At 40.3% G+C, this 19,964-nt stretch overlaps 1 protein-coding gene across 1 annotated transcript; it reads left to right on the top strand.

Annotated features, from left to right (window-relative positions):
* Window positions 1-18,138: 18,138 nt before the first annotated feature.
* LOC309875220 (uncharacterized protein) lies at window positions 18,139-18,931 on the top strand (the record flags this gene model as incomplete). The annotated part of the gene is made up of 2 exons (XM_082754366.1): window positions 18,139-18,161; window positions 18,278-18,931. The coding sequence occupies exon 2, from the start codon at window positions 18,290-18,292 to the stop codon at window positions 18,929-18,931; it is 642 nt and encodes a 213-aa protein (XP_082610492.1). The 5' UTR covers window positions 18,139-18,161; window positions 18,278-18,289.
* Between the last annotated feature and the right edge of the window lie 1,033 nt (window positions 18,932-19,964).

Raw genomic sequence — 19,964 nt, forward strand, 5'->3', positions numbered from 1 at the left:
ATTTCCTACGAGAAAGATGGAAAGCTCTCATTTGAGAGTTTGTATGTAAGCAATTACCAGAAATAGCTTTTGAAGAATCACAATAAAACAAATTTAAGTAAATTGGATTGGATTGGATGCAGAAGCTTGTTAACAAGTACATCATATAAATCTTCAAATGAAAAAAAAAAAAACAACCAACTAAATAAATAAGGAAGAAACAGAAACTCAAGGGCTGAAGAACAGCCCTTCTGTCCATCTATCTTTCTGTCTTTTTGATTCTTATATACAATTTTTAATTTAGGAGACCGCAGTTATATGGATAGAGGCAGCTCTTGGTAAAGGAATATAATTATTTGCCTTAGTGGAGGGAACAATGCACCAGCTAACCAGAGAAATCCACTTACAGAGATACTGCATTATCAGGAATGCTGAAGCTGAGATGCAGTTAGTGGTATCAGAGTGAGCTAAAGTCAAGAATTATCTTGTGTTGTGAAAGACAAGAAAGTATAAGAAGCAGTAGAGCTACTCTGCAAGTTTGTTTTTCTAAAGCAACTAAATGGTTTCTGTTGGTCATTCAGAATTGAGAGTTACTCTCCATAACTCTTTTTAGGAAAGTTTACATGAATTTGTTCTTAAAATAAAAAAACAAAAGCAAAACACAACATGTACATGGATGAAAATCTGAAGAATAGGTTCTCAAGCTATTTGAAAATATCAGTAGTGGAGCTAGAAGATTCACAATTTTAACTGCAGAAAATTAGGACAGAAGTACCTTTGAAAAGTTTATGATCACAGTTTAATTACTGCAATTCTGTGCACTATGAGGATTTGAAGATAATTTCTTGTTTTATGTATTTCCTTTATGTACAGTAGAGGCTCATGTTAGTCAGTGGCTTCCCTCTCCATATGTTCAGGCAATGATTTACATGTCTAGGCTTTATGCCATTCATTTTTCCAAGGCTTTATTTCAAAACCCAGTGATGTTTTTTTCCCTTGGTTCAATGAGTTTTTGATCTGGTCTCAATTTTCCAGGTCCCATGTCTAAGTATCACTCTGTGTACATCCCTACTTCTGTGCTGATACATAGGGGTTACCTATCCCTTACTGTTCTTCAGAATTACCTATTCAGGTCGGCCCATTTCTTCCCAGCAAGAGCTGGGCATCTAGCAAAAATTCCAGCTGTGGTAGGAAAAGCACGATGATATCTTGTTTATTAGTTTTATTAATCTTATGATAAAATGAAATTGTCTGCACTGTAAATGTTGTTAAATAGAAAACTGAAATATCATCTAACTTATTGAGAATGCTACTTGTTATTAACGAAAACGGTAACCTGAGGGTTTTCATTTGAAAATGCCAGCATTTATTATCAACATTATTTCTTCAACTTAACAGGACAGGCTTTTTGCTATTGCTCAGAGCAGTGTGTACAAAAGTCAGCTTAATGAGAAGCATCATTTTAAATTGGACATTTGATTTTATTAATGCCGTGTGTTAGATTTCACATGTATGACAAACTGAGCATGATATAAGCAAAGATTGGAAGCTTCTTACTGAAGTGAATACAAAGGGTATCTGAAGACAAAAGAAGATGGGATTAGCTGGCTCTGTTAACAGAATTAAATGAATGGTGCACTTTATTCATTTCTTGCTATTTAATCCTTTCCTTGCTCACTTCTTTATTCTATGATTTATTTCTCTACATCCCCCCCCTCCTCTTTTTTTTTCCTGATTGTTAAAAAGTTGTAAATGTGATTTACACAGAAGAATGTTCATTTGAGGTTTCTTCCTTTCAAAAGTCAAGCTGTGTGAATTTGCGTAACTTGCATGTGAGCCCTTTCTGACACAGCTCTTCTGATTGTACCTGTGTTAAACTTTCTTCTTTACTTGATCCATGTTGGCTGTTTAGTTGCATTTGTATGAACAGTAATATTTACCCCACTGCCTGGAGGCTTATCAAAAGACTTTGAAACTCTTAATGGTCTTACTTTGGGTATATAATAGTAGATAAACTGTGCTGTGATTTCTTCTTCTGAGGAGACACTGTATCTCTCAAGCTGAAATTACTGAAAAGTCAGAAAGCAACTTCATAATTTTATTTTGAGATTTCACTTTTTTTTTTCCCCCCCTGCTGTTAAGGATTCAGAATAAATCTGTCCACATCCTCCCTCCTGCCTCCCCAAATACTTTTACAATGTTTTACAGTAAGATTCATGGAAATAATTGTCATGATTTTTTGCTTGTCAGAAAGTATCTGCAATGTCCAAACTTACTCTTTTTTTCTCAGTAGTTAGTCCAACACTTGCCTTGTAAGTAAAATGAGAAGAATGTTTTACTTCTAGAGCTGTGAATACTTCTCTAACATTTCCTAAGGACTAATAATGATGGGCAATTCTCCTTAACTTAGGACTAATTTATAGATGCAGTAATTTAAATAACCACACGACAAAGTATAAAGTACAGTGCAGAGCCATTTGTACCAAAAAATCCTCTGGCAGCTGGTAAAATCTTGTCCTTCATTTTCAGGTGCAGATGCTAGGCTGCATCATTTTGCACATGCATTTGCTTTTCTGTAACTGCATGCCAACAGGAGGCTCTGTGGTTTATGGTGAGTATGTCTGTCGCTTAGAGCTGCACTGTATTGCATTCAGCCAGTTGCAGTGTGTGTGCAGGGTGAGGGACAGTATGAAGCAAGTGGCACTATATGCCAGCTGGGCTTTCTTTTATAACATGAAGAAGTGAGAAGTGGAGGTTTTGCACAATCTCAACTTATTTCCTATCAGCGTAACTGTGTGTCTAACAAACTGATGGAAAACTTAAGAAATAGCCTTTTGACCTATTTTTTTTTTCTACAGCAGAAGATCCTGGTAGTTTCTGCAGAGTGTATTGTATGGCTCTTACTTCTCAGAAGGGTCCAAGGTAGGGAACAGAACTTGCCTCAAGACCCTCACTAAATCTGGAAGCAAACTGGGGAAAATGGATAGAGTTTCATCTTCTTGCTCCACCTCAAAGGGAAGTGAATATGAAGTTAGCTCAGTCATATGAATTTAACAAGTGATTTGGTTTGTTTAATGGATTTGTTTTTGGTAGGATGGGCTGCATTGATCCCTCTTGGTAGATGACCAAAACAAGTATCTATTGCTAGTGTGGCATCTTGCAAAGACACAGTATTCTGACGAGGTAAATACTGAAAAAGGTAATTTTGGCTGATGCTGTTACTTTACCTCCCAAATCCAATGCCAGTCCAAGAGCTTGTACCTTTGATCATTGGAGAATGGAAAACTATAGTCATGGCTGGTGTAGAAACTGGTTTCCCAACAGGCTTTTTTCATACTTAGGGCTTGAATTGGAGTGGTACATGGCCATAAGACATCCTCTAGACATCAGGATCTTGTTTAAGAAATGTATTTTGTTTGTTTCTTTTTTGTTTCCTTTAATGTGTCTTCCACTCTGCCTGCTAGCTTTAAATTTTTGATTATTACAGTCAGAAGAGTACAGTTACACAATATACAGTTACAGTATCCACTATAATTAGCAGCTGTTTGTCCTCTGTGACCTGGCTCTTGCTTATCAGTTGTTCCAAGGAATGACAGAAATCCAGCACAAGGAAGGGAGACTCACAGGGAGCACGTGTCTCCCAGTGCCAACCACCACGTCAAATTAACCTACACAGGACAATGGAATAAAGCTTTTTGGTAGACAGTAATGACACAGAGGACACAAACTGAAGTTCTGATGACTCTTGAGCAGGATTCAGATATTCCTGTGGACTTCCATGGCACTGGTTTTCTTCAGTAAACGTGAGCTATCTGCTGAGTTTCTGTCCTGTTTGAAAACAGTATTTAGTGATCTTAATGTGCCCATCCACTTGTATCCATCTAAGCAGTCAGTCAGTAGGTTGCAGAGGCCATCACAGAACCACAGAATGGTTTGGGATGGAAGAGACTTTGAAGATCATCCCGTTCCAACCCCCAGACTGATTCTCACTGTCATGATTCTCGCTGCCCTAATTTTCTCACCATCATGATTCTCACTGTCCTAATTTTAATCTTCATGGAAACCAAAGAAGCAGCTAATAGTATTTGTCTCTGAAGTACCAGAATTAGTGTCTGTGTGAGCACTCAGAGAACAGCTCACACTTCTGAATAGTGCAGACTTAGATGGAGATTGCTCAACCATCTTAACCCAGATACCTTCAGGCCTTATTTAAGGCTTCTGCAAAAAGGCAGGAAGGTGAGGCTTCTTGTTTTCTGAGGGTGTGTGTGCATGGAGAGAGCACAAATATCAACACCCCGGAAAGTAAAATATTTACTAACCTCTTCCTAGCACTGCTACGGTTAGGGGCAGCACAATTATAACTTCACCTTCAGTTTTTTGAATGTATGAAGCATTTAAATTCTGTTATAATATATATTTAAAAACCACGCTAAAGCTCGTACCATGCTAGACAAACTTAAAACAACAACAACAACAAACACAACACTTTAGCCATACTATTGCTTTTTAATATATTCTAGGATTGCTCAACCTTAAACATATCTGTTTCACGATACCTTGGAATAAGTATCTGCAACAAATAGTGGAAGTCATATGTCTATTTTAAGATCTCCATTAGTGTTAAAATACATTGTATTTTGAAACGAGCATCAATATTTTGGAATTTGGGTACACAGACAGTCCTTTCTCATAGGTCCCAATGAGCCTAAGCAACTTATGGCTTAGCAGTGCAAGTTGAGTCAACAGAAAAGGTCCATGTAATATTAAAAATCGAGGCTAAGGGCTTTGTCATACCATACAGGTATCCTTTATTGGCCAGCTCAGAACACAGTATTAGGTTTGTGTAAGAGAAAGGGCAATAGTTAAACAAAGAAATATTCATCAATTTCTCCCCTACCACAATCTTGTTTGTTAAATTCTGAAATAAAAGCTTCTTGTTAGAGCTTAACACACTGCAGCTGTGGTCTCAGCTCATGCTTCACAGTCTACACTGCTACTGATAAATAAGATTCCTGAGGAACATTTAAATTTCACTTGAGTCCATAACATTTTTCCTCCATGAAACTGTAGGTTATCTGAATGGTAGTACATACCCTGCTCAAATATGGTACAGCTGAGCTCTGAATATTGCTATGAAAAATCTGGGGACCTTGACCTATTCTCTCTTCTTCTGCAGCCCTCCATGGCCTGTAGTTGGTGCTGGACTGCAACAAAATGTCTGTGAGCCATGCAAGAGTCAAGTTGAGACTTTCCTTCCACTGTGCAGAGGAATGATATCACCCCACCTTTGGCTGCATGCATCACTTTTACTCAAGACTAGCATCTCACATGATTCACAAGAACATAAGACAGTGAGTGGTCAACTGAAATAGATAGATAGATGTATTAAGCTAACAATGTTTTCCAGATGATGCTGACAGTACAGTTTCCCGAAAAATACAAGTTGAATATAAGCTCTATTTGAATTTAATAGAATCAATAATATATGAAAGAGGAACTTTTGAATAGCTTTGTTAGTATTTTTTAACTTTAGTTAGAGGAAGTGAATTCTCACTTCCCCTTCCATTGAATAACTCAAGTTTCTACATTGTACAGTTGCAATGTACAGTTCATATTATTTTTAGAATATGGTTATAATTAATATATTAAACACTGTCATATTTTCTTTATATGATAGCTTGAATGTCCAGTTGTCAAAAACCATTTGTATTCTTGACCAGTGGCACAACATTCCACTGGCTACAATAGGGCTTCCTGTGACAGCAAAGAAAAACAAGCTTTCACTCATCAGCAGAAGTCAAAATCATTCAACAGCTAAAGTGTATCAGCCAGAAAAAAATGCTTTACCACTCTTTGGTGTTCCTGGGGATGAGGGTTCCCATGTACTATCTATGTCAGTAGTAATATGAGAGCTGTTGCAGGACACACTAAGGCAGGATGTGGCTTTGGTTTTCTCGGTGAATTTTTTTGCAGGAAGTATTTCAAATAACGTAGTTTAAAAAGAAAAAAAAAAGTTTCTTCTGGTTTAAAAATATGATAGGCATGATAGACCCTTTGGATGATATTTTTTCTCTGAAGGTGAGCAGATTATTTTCTCAAATAGGCTTAAATAGCTTGAAGCTCTTAACCAGTTTTGTCCAGGACTTTCTGGAAAAGGGGTGTGTTCTGTTTTATGGCTCTATTTCAGCAAAGCATTTAAGGAAGTACTTGTCCCATACCTGTGTTCAGTTCAATATGCTTCTTTAGACTGAAGCTTAGTATTAATATTCTTTGATACGTGATTGTGGTAGCAGTTGTAAATGTTATCAATTACTTTATTCACCTACCTGCTTTTTAAAACACTCCTGGTCCAGGTGGTGTCCCAAATTACCGTAGTGCTTGGACAGAGTTACATCTGTGATTGTGCTTGGAGATTTGGAACAACCAAAAGTGAGCACCTCTCATTGGTCTCCATCAAAACACAGTGTAGGTACATTTAATGAAATGAGAGGGCTTGTGAATTAGGAAGGGTTTTCTATTCTCTGAAAGCAACAGAACCTATCAAAAATGGTTGGCAATGTTAATGTCAAAATAGAAATAAAAATTAAAAAAAGAATTAAATGACTTTGTCTTTATTGTTGAACCGTTTGTAAAAACATTCTAAATGCCCACTAAAATTTTAAAAACTTCTTCAGTGCATATGAAAAAAATAATGAAGAAACAAAAAGAGAAAAACAAACAAAAAAGCTGTTTTTTACCCTTTGGAATGGAAGAAACATTATATTTTCAGTTTTTACTTCTATTCAAAAACAAATTTTCTGTGTTTGTTTCTCTTTTTTATCTTTTTTTTATATGGAACAGAGCTGGAGTCCGTACATTGGGCTCTCATACATTGGAGCCCCTAGTGGACAAGGACCAGAAGCTGTCAACCTGCAAATGAGCACCTGTTCTGCTTAAAGTTACTGACCAATGTGAAGAGAGACACTAGAAAGACTGCAGATGTATTTCATTCAGGTACAACATAAAAGGGTGTCAGAACTACCAAAAGAGCAGTAAGAGACTTGCTGTGGGTAAATTCAGTTTATGTCAATGCTAGGGACTAGCACACGTAGCAAGGAGAGGAGGCTGCCTTTCAATACATAGAGATTCATGACTGGTGACACAAAATTGCTTGATTTACCATTTTGCATTTTATTTCAGGAGTCTTTTGTGAAATCCAGAGGATATCTTCTTACTCCCATCCATGTTTCAGTACCCTTGCTTGTTCTTCATAGCACCTGACTCCATGTGTAGGCTGACCTTTTCATTCATGACCTTTCCCTGAATGAAAAACAATTACAAAATAAGGTACTTGTCAATGTGAATTTATCTGAAAGAAATTTGGTGTTTATACTCTGAGCTTTCTTGTTCATGCTGAGGTTTCTGTTTCTGCTCCCTTTTTACCTCTAAAATTATTCTTGTCTCTCACGTTATCTCTGAACACAGCTCAAATTCTTTGTGTACTCTTTTCATTCTTCAGTATTATTTTTGCTCACTTTCAAATGAAATCTCTTTGCAGCAGCATTTAGATTATCCCCAGCTGTCAGAGATAGTACCTTTCTAAATACTGGTAGCACTAGTAGAGTAGTAAGTACGTGTACAGTGCTGTACTTGATTAAACAACAACAAAAAGTAACAACTTTTGAAGAAGACTTCTAAAGAAGTTTCAGGTGTGAAGAATAAGACATGAAGGCTCTTGGAAATTTTAATAAATGGGCAAAGTGGGGGTGGGAGCTGATGAGGCCATAATGAGGGGTCATGGTAAATATGGAGAGTCCCTGGAGGGTCCTGAAAGTGAAGAGGAACAGCTTGTGTTAGATACAAGTGTGAAGCCAGCGCCAGCCGAGGAATGCAGAGACATGGTAATAAAAACAAACAAACAAACCAAACAAACAGCTATAACAATAATAAAATCACCTACCATCAGGCTTAGAAACAAACAAACAAACAAACAAACAAACAAAGCAAAAACCATCTTCTGAGCCAGAAGGAATAAATGTCAGGGGAAAGACCACATCTTGAGACCAAGGATAAGGATACGAAGTGAGAGCCTTGCTTCAAACTTTGACACATAGAAAAAGGGTATCTATTTTAGAGTTATTTCAAAGAATGAATCAGCAAGCTCTATATACAGCTGATCTGGCAGGATATGGATGTATGATTGAGTCAAAGATTATGCCCAATTTACAGCACAGAAGGAAAGCACATAGAAGCACATTTTTTCTTAAATCTCTTCATTAGTTCACCTTTCTCTTAACTGAGACAACTTGAAAGTAAGCTGATGGCTGGAAGAGAGAGAATTTGAAAAGCATACATTGAAAGCAATTCTGAAACATAAATGTACATTCCAAGCAAATTCAGCAACTGGCATGCACTGATTTTTGAAGCAGTCATTGTTTTCACTTACATGATACATATTTGATTTGTTACTAGTGAAAACCCAACTCTACAGTTTGTTCCAGTGGTAAGGAGTGTTGAAAAGGTAATAGAACTTTCAGAGAATAATTGAGTATATTAATCATCATATTTTTCCCCATATTCTGTTTTCTTTTTCTTTTCTATGCAGAAAGAATTCATTGATAAGAATGCAGACATACAAAAGGAATGTCTCATTTATGTGAACACACTTCAGAAGCCTTGAACATTTGCAACTTTGGGAGTATGTTCTTGTCTCATAAAGCAAAGATAGTCTTGTTTTACAACACCATATTCAACTTTTCCTCTTTAAAGCTCATATGAAATAAAAAGTGTAATCCTCTTACACTAAAAATGAAAATTTCCATAGGTTTATTCTCTTATAAGCTTCTTTTCCTCTAGTAACTGTGGGTCTTACATTCTGCAATGTATCTGCCCTGAACGTTTCTATAATGTTAAGGAAGGCTCCCCTTTTCCTTAGTGTACGAAGACTGGTATTTAAGCAATGGAGAGTGAGGTGAAGGAGTCAGACTAGGGTTTGGAAGACCTCAGTTGGTTTTTCAAGTCTGCCACTGGACATTTGTAACCATGTTGCTAAAGACATTTAAGGCCACCTAAAAATATCAAAAGAACTAAATGTCAGCTCAGAATGTAAAAGGATATTTGGCTCCCAAACTCCTGGAAATCTGCACCTTAGCTGCCTACGATTCAGATCCTTATGGGTGAAAAGTAGAGGAAGGGGAGCACTGCTGCAGGTCAGCGATGTGTTCTGAGCACATGCGCATAAGACGATGACCTTCTTACAAACTCTGGCCATGGAAGTACCTCTAAGGACTAGATAGGTTATCGAACCACAGCACAGAAACTGTAACACATCTCCTGAAAATACAGGGCAAACACAGGATGTAAGGGAAACTGATGTAGTACATGAGAGGAAAGATATAGATACTTAGCCTGCTCAACGGCCTTTTTCTTTATAGAAACAGCATTATTGCCAGGTTAATATTATTTCTAGAAACAGAGGCCAAAACAAACACTCTTCTTGGACTATCTGATGAAAATCTATCTTGAGTAGAATAAACTCAGCTGGATCTTGATCAATCAGTGTTTGAAACATTTCCAGTTTGACTGTTAATTTTTTTTTTTTTTTTTTTTTTTTTTTTTTTTTTTGCCAAAATCCTAGCCTTTAAATTTATTTTAAAACTACATTGTTGAGAAAAGTCTTTGTAATTGATCCTAGACTATTTTGAGGATTACCAAAATAAGGCCTTGGGTCTTGATGGTGGGCAAATAGCCATACTGAAAAAAGATCCATAAACATCTCACAGCTTGGAGCAAAGATCAATGTAAACTGTTTACAAAGGGTATTTGAGAGACCACCAGACACTGGAGCATTATTGAGAATAACTTTTTGAGTTCCTGTGCAGAAATCTAAAATACTAACTGAGGAAGCTAATTTGCTTTTCTCTTATACAGCAAGAGTGTAGTTTGTCTCTAAAAGAGAAAACTGAATTCTTCTTACTTGACAGAAAGGCACTAAGACAAGCTAATACGAGATCTGTTTGTTGCAAGCGGTTTTGTAGAATATATATATTGTGTTCTTCAAAACAATTGATTCACATCTGTAGTAAACCTCCTTTACACGGTGCAAATGAAGATGAAGTCTACAGTATTTAGCAGCTTAAATAGTTTTAATTTATTTGTCTTTTCCAGAATAGCCCTCACTATTTATTTATTATTATTATTATTATTATTATTATTATTACCATTGTACCAGCTGACAGTTAAGACCTGTGCATTTCTGGGTACAAGCCTAGATGTTTATTATTATTATTATTATTATTATTATTATTATTATTATTATTATTATTATTATTATTATTAATTATTATTATTATTAATTATTATTATTATTGTTGTTATTATTATTATTATTAATAATAATAATATTGTTAATATTAATTAATATTAATTGTTATTGTATAATAAAATGTTGTTATTATTATTATTATTAATAATAATAATAATAATAATAATAATAATAATAATAATAATAAACATCTAGGCTTGTACCCAGAAATGCACAGGTCTTAACTGTCAGCTGGTACAATGGTGACTATCTTTGCAGAAGCACTTCATGGTGTGTTCAGTTGTTCTTAGATGAACTGGAAACACATAAATGCTCCATGGTATCATTCTTGTGCTGTTTCTCCCTTTGTTAGTCTGGAAACCAAGAAATTCTCATGAACTAAAAGAGAGGAAAAGCATGGCCATAGCAATTATTCCTATTTTTACCCTAAAAAAAACCAACAAAATAACCCACAAAAGAACCAAGATGCATTCCTGTCTTTCTTACTATTCTGTAGTTTTGCTTTTTGGATTTGTACTACTATAAGTTGTGTGGAAAAAAAAGAATATTTTTTTTTGTTCTTTTTGGCAGCCTCGAGACTGAATAGTGATTTTTTTCAGCATTAGTGAAATACAGGTAATACTAAATTTTTTTAAATTTTGAATTTCATGTTCAGGTCCACATTTTTAACAGTAGCTGTACATTTGTCTAAAACTAAGTTTATCTTGGTTAGATTTCATTTCTTCATTGTTGGCCAGTGTTTGACATATTGTTTTTGACTGGTGGACATAAATTGATAAGGGGAAGAAACTTTCCTCAAAACTTTCCAAAATCTTCAGTATATGATTTCTAATATAATTCTGTTGTTGTTGTTGTTTGTTTCAAGAAGAATAATCTTAACAGAATCCAGCAACTGAAGCAACATGTAAAGCTGCCCATTTTTTCCTACCTCCATATTGACAAGGAAGAGGCTTGGAAGTAGATGTTAGATCTCTTATTCTGATCTTGTTTATATCACAAATCAGAAACCTCTACACAAATGCACTCTACTAACCCAAATATGTTTTTTGTTCTGAAAAAAATAAAAACATTTTTGTGATTTGAAGACTTCTAAAGGTAAAGAATCCAAACATGCACCCAGCTAGCTCCAGATTTTTTTCCTACTTTGGTTTTCTACATGAAATACTTACACCATTTATAACTCGGTGTGCTTTACCATTGACTTTAGTGTATCCAGGACTTTTTCCTCATTTTTTTTCACTTGTGTTTACTTTTAAAAATGTTTTCTTTAACCACCATCTTATTTCCCTCAAGGCCCTTTGATGTACCAAGAGTAGTTGCAACATTTTAGTCCAACCTATACCATACTTACATATGTTTACCTTTGTAGGGGCCATGGAGTTTTGGTAGGTGGTAACCTGCCAGTGATTTATTGTGTACGAAATATTTAACACATAAGCATACACAAAATCAAAGCTTTATTAAGGCAGAAAAATAAAACTTTAATGACTTAGGAGATGCCAGAATTAAGACTGCCAATGTGAATTCATTTCTGTCACATTCTTTGCATACAGTATACAGCTTTTTATATGGCCTCTACACTTTTTTTCCATAAACCACTGCCAGAGGCAAACACCTACCATAGTATATATCAGCCCAAACAGTTAAAAATTGGCAAAAATACAAAACACTCAAAGCAGATCTAAAAATGAAAAAAAAAAAAAGGGAGACAGTTTTACTAGTAAGTGATACTGTCTGCTACTTCTGTAATGAAAGATAACAGTCTAGATTTGAGGATGACCATTAGAGTAAATATATGGGAGGAAACACAGAGTTAATAAGGATTGGTTAGGCATCTTCTGCACTAGATAAAGTTTATTTAAAAGATGTGCAGGGACCCTGCTTCACAGTTCAGAGTAGCCCAAATGTACTTTTGATGTGATGTACCTAAAGCACACCTTCCTCTGTTAAGAAAAGACCTGTATGAGGCTGTTGAAAAGAACAGGTCTTCCAAAACTGAATTGTTGAATTGCTTGGGGAAATCTTTTCTTACAGCTTGCACAGCGTCCACTGCCATGATGTAAGGACTGTGCGGAAAAAGACAGAATCCTTGTTGAGGTCGTTAGTTCAGGAGAATTTCTGGGCAGCCTGGTAATCTGTATTTAACTATAAGCCTTCAAGATAGAAGGCAAAATTCTCAGTCCAAGAGATTCTCTCTATCCAAGCACGAATACATTAACAAGTAGCTGTGTTCGTAGTGTTCACATGTGGCATTGCTGAAGCAAGTGCAAGCTGCAATTAGGAGATCAGAAGAAGGCGACTCAAGGGCTGTTGTATTAGGAGGGTGATTTGTAGTACCTAACTAGTGCCGATCAGCTAGCCAAGCCTGAGATGCTTTCATCATTGTGTCATCCAGCTCCGAATGCATCTCTTTGGAAACGCCATTCAGCTGGAATGCTTTCTGTCAAAAGTTGCTGGTTCGCTGAGAATGAAACATTTCATGAAAGCTTATCTTAGAAAGCCTTATAATGCAATACAGATAACTTTTGATGGGTCTCTGTTAGGTGGGTTGGCTGCCAGTTTTTCATTTGTCAGCTCTTCTCCTGTATGGTGACCTCTTCCTTGTCTTGGGGACCCAGGGAATACAGGGACCTCCTGGGGCTCAGGGCTCCAGTGCACTGGACAAAACTGTTACTTTTTTGGAGTGCTGTGAATCATTGTTTCCCAAATGAAATTGCTACTGGAATGCCTATTTCCCAGGCAGTATTATAATAGTTTTCATTCTAAAAGAGAGCAAATTGAGACATGCATGAGATTTCTCAGAAAATGTGATTTCTGAGCTGTAATCTGTTCTAACCATCTGCAACTTCTAAGTACTGAAAAAACCTAGTATAGCAGAGTCTCAGAGCCTGAAGGCTTGCCCACAGGGCACGTGCAGTTTGCTTGGAGGAAGCAGTTGCAACACAGAGCGTGTCTGTGAAGCTGTATGCAGCCTGGTGAGCCAGTGCTGAGCAAATTAGCACAGCAATATGATGCAGCACGCTGTTGTGCAGAAAAACTACATAGGGTTACGGAAACACTGAAATAGTAACAGTGAAGAACTGTGCTTGCAGCAACTATTTCCTAACAAAGCATACTGGCTCCAGTATGGTGCTGTGCTGATAAACAGCACTTGCATCTACTGCTTTTCAAGCTCTGGTGTGTGCGTTTGCCCACTCAACTATAATACAAGAAAGAATTAAATTGTTGATAGGATCTGATTTTCTCTCAGTAACTGAAGAAGCAAGTTTGTATTTCATTTTTTTATATTGTATTTTAACAATGCTGTGTTGAAAAGAAGTATAACTTACAAAGACTAAACATTTACTAGCATCTGAATGATGCTATTTTTTAATCAACTTACACAAATAATATTTTAGATGCTCATTTAAATTGTTTTAATAATCATATCATTCTCAAACTTGCTTAGAAAGGGGGATTCATTTTTGTTTGGAGCTCTGCTGCAGCATTGGCTGCTATTACTTCTGTGTAGATACGGCTCATCTGTGGTCTATGGCATTGACCTTCTAACACAGAATAACTGTACACTCCCTTTTTCTGACTCTTAGTATCCATATGCTGAGGTGACTTGACTTCTTGTGTGTAACTGAGCAACGGTAAAGTACATCCTTTGAGCTATGTTATTTACTATTTTTATTATTTGCATGAAAACCTAGCATCTCTGTGGAGCTATTGTTTTATTACTGTCATGGTTCAGTAGGGGGTTTCTGCATCTTCTCCCTTTGGACACTCATGAGTTTACATTTCTTTCCCTATACCAACTAGAAGTAATCTGTCAGCCATGAGGCGATGACAGTCTCCACGTCTAAGGGAAGTTGGCTATCTCATAAAATTTGATGACAATTCTTTATGGAGGACATAGCAGAGAGAAGCACTGCTTCATTGATGTGGCTCTCTCCCCTGTTTATCTACTTGTTCAGTCTTGTAAGGCATGGTTACAGGCAAATTAGTCATCGCAGCTATCATTGCATGGCATTTTGCATGACATAAAATCATTCAAGGAAAGAAGGAATGACAGCTTGAAGTCTATCCACTCTGCAACTCTAGGTGATGGCTCTTTCAGAAGAAACTTGTCAATCCCTAAGCACATACCATTAATCAGCTCAAAAGTACTTTGATTAGCAATCCTTTTACAATGTACAGAATACACTGCTTGAAAGACAGTCAAGAAATAAAAACTGAAGGTTTGTGGACATTAAAAAGGATTTTTAAACAGGAAACTCAGCAAATCTGAAAGCACCTTGGAATATGAATTTGATAATGCTTTGAAAACCAGTGAAGGGTACAAGGTGTTGAGTAAAATGCTGATTAGTACTGAGTTACATATATTACAGCAGGATTTATTTCTTCTTATTTTCTTTCCATTCCTTTCTTAGATAATAACCATGCAAAATTCACAATAGCTTTAATGGAAAAACTCAAAGCTATTCCAGTGCTTTTCATCTAGTTTATAATTATTTCTTTATTTAACTGATCAATCCTTCTTTGGAAATCAACATTTACAAAAAAAATGACAGTAATAAGCATTTTTTTTTTTAGCCTGAAAAACAAAGTCATGTAAGAAATAAATAATTGAAAATGACCAGACAAAAGAAATACTTTTGAGTGTTGATTAAAGAAAAATGCATTTCTTGAAAGTTATGCACCGTAAGCAGTCCTGAGGGTTGTAGCAGTACTACAGATTGCTATCTAAGCACGTCTGTAAAGCTTGTAGGATCAAATAATCGCAGGACTCAATCTCTCATAAAAGATTGTGAAAGTCAGGAAAACAAAACGGGGCTTAGATCGCACCTGCTGTGGAAATTTTCCAAAACTGCAGCACAGTTAAACTAAGGATTTGAGAAACATGAATCATATTAAGCAATCATACTTAGGTGTACCTGTGTTGTGTGTTTTTTGTTAGCCACATCACAAAATATTGTCCAACATCACACATGCAACAAAATTCTCCGACATCAACCACGGGCTGTCCCGACTTTTGCAAAGCACTGGCTCCTGCCGAGAGCACGCACACACACAAAAAGTCCTTAAAAGCATCCAACTGCCTGAAGAGGTTGAAAACAAGGCAAAAGCGGAAAATTTGTGCTGTTTGTCAGGTTTTGGCAAACCAACCCGACTTCCACGGCGAGCAGCGCCCGCCCGGAGGCCGGGGTGAACTCCTCGCCGTGCGGCCCGCGGGGACCCCGCTGCACCGGGCCCGGGGGGCACCGGGGGGCGACCCCTCTGTGGGGCCGGGGCTAGGCACGGGGTCCTGCTGCCATCTGCTGGCTGTCGACCCCTCTCCCCGACCCCTCGGCCCACGACGGGCTATGGCAGCCCTGGAGGAGCTGCTGGGCTTCTGTGAAGGGGTTCCATGGCCTCAGAGAGAGGGATGTGGGCTGAGCAAAGGGGGGCACTGGGGTTGGTGTGGCTCCTTGAAGGTGGTGTGACGATTTGGGGTTTCTCCTGGGGTTGTGTGCTGGTTCAGAGCAGCAGGGTGGTTTTTGAAGCAGTTATCTCCCTCTTCTTATGATGGTCAGTTTTGGTGCTTGCAGATGAGGTCCTTTTCTTAGGAACCTAACATAAACTCTTTTCTGGACAGACACCAAATAGGCACTGGCACCCAACTGTGGTGGTAGGGGTGCAATGACTGGTTTTCTGCATGAATTCAAATCACCATGAAGTCTGAGGTAACCCGCTCCAAAATGCACGTAGTATAGATGTCAGGGCCTCCTCACCTACTTCTTTGATCTGAGTCACTCCCGTTGTGCTGGTGAACACAGCCAAGCCAAAAAATGCTGTGAAGTGAAGAAAAACGCACGGCACCAAACCATCTTGCGAACACATGAAGGACTGGCTCTCCCTGCTTACACAGAGCTCATGATGATGAAAAAAGCAAGAGTAGGGTACTTAGTGCTTTATGTTTATTAACATACAGTGGTATGGATCATTGGCAGGTTTGCTGGTGACTCTGAGGCACCTATACTTCTACAGACAGTATCTACAAATGTTGTCATATAGATTGTATACTGTGTACTAGACATCAGCAACTAGACATCAGCAGAATAGCTGTCTTGTTTTTTTTTTTTTTTTTTTTTTTTTTGGTGGGGGGTCTATTTAATGCTTTTTTTTTCAGTCTTAAAGGAGTGCATACATGGTTTTATGCTGCTTGTCAAACCGATGGTAGAATTTCACCCTACTGTGTTCTGCAGTACAGGCACTTCCAAAGCCAAAACACAAGCATGAAGCAGTACTCTTACTTGCACTGTTACGGACATGATGGTATATATGTATATATCCCCTTTGATATAAATGATGGAGCAGGGACAGGAACATGTGTAGAACCACAAGAATTACAGGATCTTGCTGAAGAATAAATTTAACAGCCAAATTCTGTTCTCATTATAGCCAAGGATATAAATGATTGCACTAAAGTTTTGTTGTGAATTGGAAACTACTTTCCAATATGTCCCTGAGGTACCTACACATGGTTTTCCTGAGGGCTCAGACAGCTGCCTAGTGTGACTGGGAAGAAACATATGCTATGGTTGTAGAGAACAGGTCAAGAAGAGACTTTGAGGTCAATTAGCTCCTATCTCGAGAAAAGACAATTATACCTATGTCATTCCTGATAGATGCCTGTTTTGAACACCTGTTTCTTCTCAACTCTCTTCCAAAAGCACTCTGCTGATGAGTATTCCCTGGATGGACAGATCCTGGAGGTTTCTTGCCATTTAGCCCATGGCCCTTTGTGGCAGAGGTACTGGACACCATAGGAAGGAAAACTAGTATCTCTGAGAAGCAGTTGATCCAGGAATCCTACTTCAGTTGGAGGTGAAGGTAGAGATTCTAGAAACTGTGGGGAGTTTCATGTAGGACTTGGTCTGGCAGGGCTTTCAGATTTCCCTCTCCCAGGCTTGAGCCCTGCGATATGGCAGATCATCAGCCCCACAGAAATCAGCTGGGGACACCATGACTCTGTGCACAGAGGGAAATGTGCTGTTTCTTCACTTTCCTGCACAACTGATAGCAAATACGTTGTGTGAGAGCATTGCAAAGATAATGAGCGGGAGGTTACATGTGTGTGAGCTGATGGATGGAAGGAAGCTGAAGATAATGAATCAATAAATCATATTTTCTGTCATTTTTCATCTGTCCATAACTATTGAATCTGCACTGGCCAACTTCCCAAAGACAAAATGCGGCATCTGCAGTTAGTGCTGAAGCGGCCACGTCCGTGGTGTCGCCTTCCACCAGTAACATGTGGAAGAGATTAGATAAGCGAGGTGGCTCCTGCTGTGGGGAGTTTATTCCTGCTCCGGAGCCCCTGGAAGGTATGCTGCTTCTCACACGCCACTGTGAGCACTTCTAGGGAAGTCACTTTACCAAAAAGTAATGCACTCAAGTCAAAATCACCCCTCCGCTCCAGCTTAGGCTTTAGGTAGCATCAGAGCAAGCAGCAGTTGGTGAGCGTGCTTTTATCTTTGATGCAAGTTTCTGGCGATCAAAGCGGGAAGCCAGAAATGCAACCAGCTCGGCCCAAACGCACGAAACTTACTTATCGGTAGCCGCGCGGTGCGTGCACTTTATTCCTAGCCTTTTGGGGTAATTATTATGATTTTTTTCCCCTATTTTTTTTTTTTTTTTAACGGGAAGGCCCCCGCGGGCTCCCCGCCCGCCGCCCCGCCGGCAGGGGCCCGGAGGAGCGAAGGAGTTAAAGGGAGGCGCTTGGGAAATCCGATGCTGAGGAGCCCCAGGAATGCTGCTGCCCCTTCCCACTCCCCTCCGGCTCTCGGAGCGGCTCAGTCCCCGCCGCCGAGCCCCGAGGCCGCGCACGCTCGCTCCGGGCTCTGCCCCGCAGGTTCCTCAACCGGGATACACCGTGGGGGGGGAGGGGGGGTGGCGAAGAGGGTTCAAAACTTATTTTTTCTTTCTGGCTACTTTTTTTTTATTTTTTTTTTATTTTTTCCCTTGCAGGCGCTGCCGGAGATGCCGGGCAGGAGGCGGTGGTGGGCACGCTGCTGGCTGGGCGTCTGCCTCTCGCTGCTGGGCGCCGGGGGCTGCAGCGGAGGCGGCGGTGGCGGCGGCGGCTCCGAGCCCTGCCGCCTGCCCCCCTGCGCTGGCGAGGCTCCCCCACCGCCCTGCCGCGGGGCTCGCTGCGGAGCCCGTGCCGGCCGGCCCGCCCGCTCCTTCCCGCACACCGCCACGCCGCTGCGGGCCCCGCAGGGCAAGCCGCAACCCCCCGCAGCCAGAGGGGGTCCTCCGGAGGCTTGCCCGGCCGGGGGCTGCTCCTCCAACGCCACCCGCCGCGATTGCCAGGGCTTGGAGTGCCGCCTGCCCCCCCGCTTGCGGCCGAGACCCCGCGGCACCGGCGGCTGCGGCGCCTCCGCCCCCGGCGAGGGCTGCCCCGAGCCCGCCCTGCTCCGAGCCGCCGAGCGGGCAGCGCAGTTCGCCGGGGATGATTTCGCCTACGGGGGGCCCGAGCTGGGCGGAGGAGGCGCCCTGGGGGTGCAGCTGGCCTGCGACGTGAAGCCAGGTGCGGGTGGCCCGAGGGGACCGGGGGGAGGTGGGTTTTGGGGGGGGTCTGCTCCTCGCACCCGGAGTTTGGTGGGAGCTCCCCCCGAGGTGTGAGAGCGGGGTGAGCAGCTCCGGGTGCTGAGCCGGGCTCGGGGAGAAGGTTTGGGGCACTGCTGTGGGGCACGTCGGGGGTGTGCGGCCCCTTCTTCCCCCTCCGCACACACACAGGTGTGGGCGCACACTCGTGAGACTCCAGCAATGGATGGGACATGGCAAAACGGGGACGTTTTAGTGCTATTTTAAAGCAAGCGTAAGACCTCTAACTGGCTCTGTCTTTGCAGCCTGGTGTTTCTCAGGGCTTTGGTTTACAGCAGCATCCTACGAGGCCTCACATGTGCGCTCAGCACCCTGAATGAACGGGCTGGTGCTGTGAAACTTGCTGCTGCTGACAAGTTGGCTTACGGTGGTAGCCAGCAGAAAAAGGAATCGCAGGGCATTGCTTATTGCACTTAATTCAGAGCATGGTACAGCCCTCGTCAGTTCAGTATCCCTGTAGAAACCAGAGATGTCCATGGTTGTACTCACAGGTCAGCAAAAGACGCTGTGTAATTGCCTGGGATATGTGGATTTACCCACATTAAAAGCATCAGCCAACCTTTAATGACCGCAGAGCAGTTTGGGTTCTGGTTTAATGCCTTATTTGAAAGATATAAAGTTTATGAGGAAGAGTGATTTATTTAATCCCTGATTGGTGGTCAAAGCTAATGGAAAGCGTAAAGGATACTTAAACTTTGTCACGTCCTTGTGGCCAATCTGAGGGCAGTGGCTGCTCCAGACAGCAGAGCACATGTCAAGCCTCATTTTGGACAACTAATTGGTAAAGCGTCACCTCCTCTTAATTAGGCTGCAGCACTTAGTGGTGATCCCAGACACAGGGCAGAGATTTAACCCTCCTTTGCATATTACCGTGATGCTGTGTGCCTTCATCTTCCCTGATAGTGCTCCCAGATGTCTTCCAGAACCTCTGTACACCCCCTGACCAAAGGTGTGCAGAAAACTGAGAAGACAGTATGCTCAGCCTCTTTTTTTTTTTTTTTTTTTTTTTTTTCTGCTTCTGTGCATAGTTTTTACACACTCATCATGATTA

The sequence above is a fragment of the Aythya marila genome, assembly GCF_965140915.1.
Source record: "Aythya marila genome assembly, chromosome: 2".
NCBI lineage: Eukaryota > Metazoa > Chordata > Aves > Anseriformes > Anatidae > Aythya > Aythya marila.